General features: G+C 30.9%; 1 protein-coding gene across 1 annotated transcript; it reads left to right on the top strand.

Annotated features, from left to right (window-relative positions):
- Positions 1-2770: 2770 nt before the first annotated feature.
- On the top strand, positions 2771-3924 carry LOC124895236 (heavy metal-associated isoprenylated plant protein 39-like; the record flags this gene model as incomplete). The annotated part of the gene is given in 2 exon segments (XM_047405681.1): positions 2771-3039; positions 3610-3924. Coding segments are annotated over 2 exon segments (284 nt in total), but the record flags the coding sequence as incomplete, so codon positions are not given.
- Between the last annotated feature and the right edge of the window lie 1755 nt (positions 3925-5679).

The raw sequence follows: 5679 nt of genomic DNA, 5'->3' as shown, positions 1-5679 counted from the left end.
TATTGAATGGTGCGTATATATGTGTATATATCTTCTATAGACGTATATATTTAATGTATACATGTGTATATGTTTTATAAATTAGTATATAACTATATATATATATTGTAGTATATGTTTTATTTAAAGTAGTACGTATAGTCGTATATATTGAATGTTACGTATATATGTGTAATTGTGTATATGTGTATATATTTTTTAAATTCTAATGTAGTATATATACTATATATATAGTGCATATATATTGTTTAACGTATTTAAAATGTATATAGGTGGGTATATATAGTGTATATTGAAAAAATAATAATTTTTTTTACCGTGTTTGACCGGATTTTTAATCAGGTTTGACCGGGCTTAGGTGGGTTAGACCGGGTTGGGCTATGCGGGCCGATTCAGAGTTGTTTTTAAAATTTTTACTATTGAACCCGGATCCGACCCAATCCACTTAACTACAACTTGACCCCGCTCGGCCCACAACCCGGCTAAACTTAACGGGCCAGTTTCTGGTTGACCCGACCCGGTCCACTTAACACCCTTACGACAAATGGATGCCTATAATTATATGGCTTACAAGTGGTCCTCTAAATGGCTTATATGCACCCTCAGTGTATAAATTTTATATACCATCAGGTAGTAGTGACCTGCTATAGCAGGTTATTACTTTTTCACTAAAGTAAAATTTTTTCCTTCTCAAAATCATAAACTCTATTTTTTCTTACTTTTTCCCTCGTCGCCCCCGCCCCGCCCACCCCATTGCTCTCTCACAACCTACATCTTCCTCATTCTCTCAAATTACAATGATTTAATCATCCATCTATTTTTTCTGTCACGTGTCTCATGTATATAATGTTTTTTCTGAAATATTGATGTACTAATTGTTATATGATTATTTTTTTATAAAGATTCAACAAATTACATCTATATCTATGATATATTAAAAGTGTGAAGACCCTTAGAAAAGTGAATTGAACTTTTTGCCCTTTATTAAAAGTCCCCGCTTTAGATAAAATCGTCTTTCTTATTAGAAGACATCAAAATTTATTTATCTTTTTCTAATTTAAGACTTGAAAATTAATTAAATATATTTATGGTAAAAGCTTCTCTTATTAGAAGTCATTAAAATTAATGATAACTGATACTTTTTCTATTAGTTTAAGAATTCTAAATCAACTAAATTTGATTTTAAGAAGATTTGAAAAATCTAAAAATAAATTTAAAACTATTAGAATAAGAAAAAATTAAGAACTTCTAGATTTTTAAATGTTTTAAGTACGTAATAGAATGTAATCAATAAATTTATAAAGATTTAACTTTAAAAATAAGGATAGATTTTAAATATAAAAAAAATCGTAACGCAAATATGATTCAAATTGATGAGTCTCTGTTAGCATGTGACAACAAGGTTAAGAGCTACGCAAACGCAAAAGTGATGATCCATCAACCACTTGAAACTATTAAAACATATATGAGTATATGTTTATGTTTGTATTATTATATTAAAGTGTGAAAGATTTTTGAAAAGCGATTTGAATTTTTACACTTTATTAAAAATCTTTCCAATAGATAAAATCATTTAATTTTAAATAATCAAATATTACACTTGCGAAGCACGTGCAGTTAAACTAGTAGCTTAATAATATGATTTTAAGTTGGTCCGTTTTCTCCAAATTCACATATATTCAATTTGCAATTCTACATAATAGATATTCATATAGTTTGTTGAATTAGATTAAACTGAAGTTATGAAATAAAAATGATATATTTAATTCAAACCAAGAAAGACTTATAATCAAGAAGTTTTTAGAACCTAATTATATTTTCATGATAAACAAAGGATCAAAAAATTTTATTAGTGATTTAGATGATAATATTGAGAATTAAATTATCAAAAATAGAAATAAATTTGGAATTTGAAATAATTTTAATAAGCAGATAAATAGAATTCTACTTGACTTTAATGTCTTTTTATGATGAAGTACAATTATAAGAAAATAACTATTAGTTATCAAAGTTACTGTGGTTAATTATCTTTAAAATTAGCTAATGGTGTAAGAAATTTAGTTCACTGACACGGTGCAGACAAGTTAAACTCTTAAATAAATAAAAGAAACAACGTGCTTTCTACCCGATTATCTGAATAATTCATTCAAAGAGTTTAAAAGGCTTGCTTTTAAATAATCTATGAGATTATTTTTAAAAAGTATCTGCTGTAATGTAAAAATGAATTAGTAATTAACTAAAAGAAAGAACGATGAACGTTAGCTATGTTGTTTGGATCTTGCAAAAATTCCGACACACCGCATTGCATCCTCATAAACTTTTAAAGAATTCAACGCATACTTGAAGGTAATTTTAAAGAATTCAATCAACGTAATTCGCGAGTAATATGTTGGACTCGGTCAAGACTTAAGTTTTTTACATACTATACGTGAAATCTTTTAAGCCTCCAACCCCAAAGCAACCCCCCCCCCCCGCCCCCCCATCCCCCTCCCTCTTCTCCAAAAGAAAAGAAGCATAAATCTGTTTATTTTGAAGCTTCAAGTCTTTCTATTTTTTTAACGAGTCTGGTGAGTAACGTATCATAGCTTAGATGATTGTCAACATATGAATCACCTTTGATCACGTAGTTATTGTATCAAATCAAAGATAAAACTATTTTTGGCATGGTGTTCATTGAAGAATACTCCCTGTGTCCCACCACAACATTATTCGAATTTCGAAAATTAAACTTCAAGACCATGAATTTTAAATTTGACTTTGCGAGATTTTGCAGGGATTGATGAAATGACAATAGATATGAAAAGTAAGACGTTAACCATTATAGGGACAGTTGATCCCGTAACCGTAGTGAGCAAATTACGCAAGTTCTGGGTGGCAGAGATAATGTCAGTAGGACCAAAAGAGGAACCAAAAAAAGCAGAAGAACCAGAAAAAGTGGAGAAGGATGAGCCTAAAAAGGAAGGAGAAGAAGAAAAAGAAGACAAGAAAGAAGAGACAAAAAAGGAAGAAGAGAAGAAGCCAATGGTACCTATAGGCATGGTAATGCCATATCGACCTTATTATCATCCTCCTATCCACACGTACTACCAAGTTCATCACAGCATAGAAGAGAATCCTAATGCATGTGCCATTTGCTAAATTACTTTTTACGAGTCCAAGCGGTAAAGGTTGAATCTTTGTCATTGGAATATTTTGATGTACAATTATGTTAGGCCAAACACATCGGGAGGCTTTTCAACTTAGCACGATGTTTCACTTTGCCATCTTAGGTGGACGGTGTTTATTTTAAGCACCTAAATCAATCATTAATTATGTCATTTTGATACTTTTCGCTGACATGGCATGTCGAGTATCTATGAGTGCGTGAAGCTTCTTATTTATTCGAAAAAAATTTAAAAAACTATGCTTCTTCTTAATTTTTTCGATCATTTTGTTCATTATTATTTTTTGGTAGATATTTCAGTATTGAAAGTTTTTTCTTGATCATTAATGGCGAATTCATTGGCAAGGCAGAGATGAGCAACACTCTTTATAGAAAATCACAATTTCTCCGAAGCCTCATTCTTTTTTTTTTTTGGACCATTTTGCTCATAATTATTTTTTTTGTAGGTATTTCAATATTGAAAGTTTTTTCCTTGGTCATCAATGGTGAATTCATTGGCAAGACAGAGATGGACAACTCCCATTACAGAAAATTTCAATTTCTCCCACGCCTCATTTTTCAGAGCTAAAAATTCCAATGCAAACTCATAATGAATTTCTCAACCCGAATTGATTATTGAAGGATAATATTGCAGACACTTTTCACAGACCCCATTTATGGGTATGTTATTGTTACAGTAATGGTTACTGAAGGCTTAGATTTACTGTATTTTGAACAAAGCAAAAGAGAAAAGTGACGCTACCATGATGATTTTGCTATTACATTCACTTATGACCATTGTCATTGAAGAAATTTTGAAGAAAATAATTTTTGAAATGAGGTATTGGAGAAGAGGATGAGGGGGAAGGGGGTGGGGAAGGGTTGCGTTGTTGTAGCATTAATTTGTGGGTGGAGGTGGGAGGGGGGAAGGGAGGAGTGAGGGTTGCTGCAGCAAAAGGTGGGGTAATTGGAGAAGGTAATCTTGGGTGGTGGTGGGGTGGGGGTATAATTTGGAGAAGATGATGTTGGGTGGGGAGGGGGGGTTATTTATTTATTGATTTTTTTGTTTAATAATTTAAGTTAATTATTTAAAAATTAATTTTTTAAATTATAATTTATTTAAAATTATTATTTTACACAACAACGCCACATGCCTTTAGTTAATTTGTGGTATGCCATGTCAGCAACGTGTGTATTACACACACTTGATAAATCAGTTGATTGTAAAAAAAAGTGTCAAAATGACACAATAAATAGCTGATTTAGATGTTTAAAATAAATACGGTCTACTTGAGATGTCAAACTGAAAGATGATGCCAAGTTGAGGGGTCTATCGATGTGTTTGGCCATTATGTTAAATTGGTTGGGACTCTTTGGAATCATGTATGTATATATATGTGTGCAGACATCTAGTACTACTAAAACTTATTGTGCTTCTCCTTTGAGTTAATACATAAATATGACCCTAAACTTGACACCAAATTATAACTTTGACCTTAAACTTTAATAGTGCACAAATAGGACCTTTAACTATTCTAAACCTGAACAAATATGACCTCCGATTTTACAACCCCATGTGTGAGTTTCACTCGTACCTATGTGGAAAGGTAATCCAATCACACGGTGCCACATCATTAAAAAGGCTAACTTGGAGGGAGGTCATATTTGTGCAGTTTTGAATAGTTAAAGGTCATATTTGTGCACTGTCAAAGTTTTGTTTTTTGTGTTAAAAAGTCGCCGTTTTTTTTTCTTTATTATTATTATTATTATTATTATTATTATTATTATTATTATTATTATAGCAGCAACACCTAATTTTTTTAATTATAAAATTGACTCCGCGCAATAGGCTGAAGAAAGCGCCTAAGAATAACAAATAACGCCACTGGGCTATCTAAGTGCCTTGTTTCATGTGGTTAAATATTAATATACGTACATAAATATAGATTTTCTACCTTATATATATAACATAACTTTTTTACCGAGGGGGTTCGGGTGAATCCCGTGACCACCACGTAGGTCCGCCCCTGCATTAATTTAATAATGTTTTAATAACATTGTAATAACGTTAATTTGATAATGTTAATTTAATGTACTACTACTACTATCCTTAACGTTAATTTAATAACGTTTTATTAAAACTATAATTTATTTATTATTAGTATAGTTTCATCTTTAATTTAATATTTAAATAAATTATATTTAGATATATTATATAACTTAAATTCGCCCTCTGCTTTATAATATATATACATACCCATGCGATTTTTTCGTATGAGGCTGACCCATCTAATTAATAAATCTTCAATATTGCTCTTTTTCCGCAATGACAAAAGAAATTAGATGTCAGTTTCATCTTTGAGCCGAAAATAATGAAAAAATAATAGTGAAAAGTCATTTAAAAGTCATTTTTGTGCATTTTTGAATAGTTAAAGGTCATATTTGTGCACTGTCAAAGTTTAAGGTCATATTTATGTATTATGCCCTTAGATTTTAAGTTGGACGCGCCCAGTTTTGCGTGTTCAACACGCAAAACT

This window comes from Capsicum annuum, unplaced genomic scaffold (genome assembly GCF_002878395.1).
Source record: "Capsicum annuum cultivar UCD-10X-F1 unplaced genomic scaffold, UCD10Xv1.1 ctg80784, whole genome shotgun sequence".
Taxonomy (NCBI): domain Eukaryota; kingdom Viridiplantae; phylum Streptophyta; class Magnoliopsida; order Solanales; family Solanaceae; genus Capsicum; species Capsicum annuum.
Note: the sequence above shows the minus strand (reverse complement) of the source record. Positions and strands in the feature narration are given on the sequence as shown.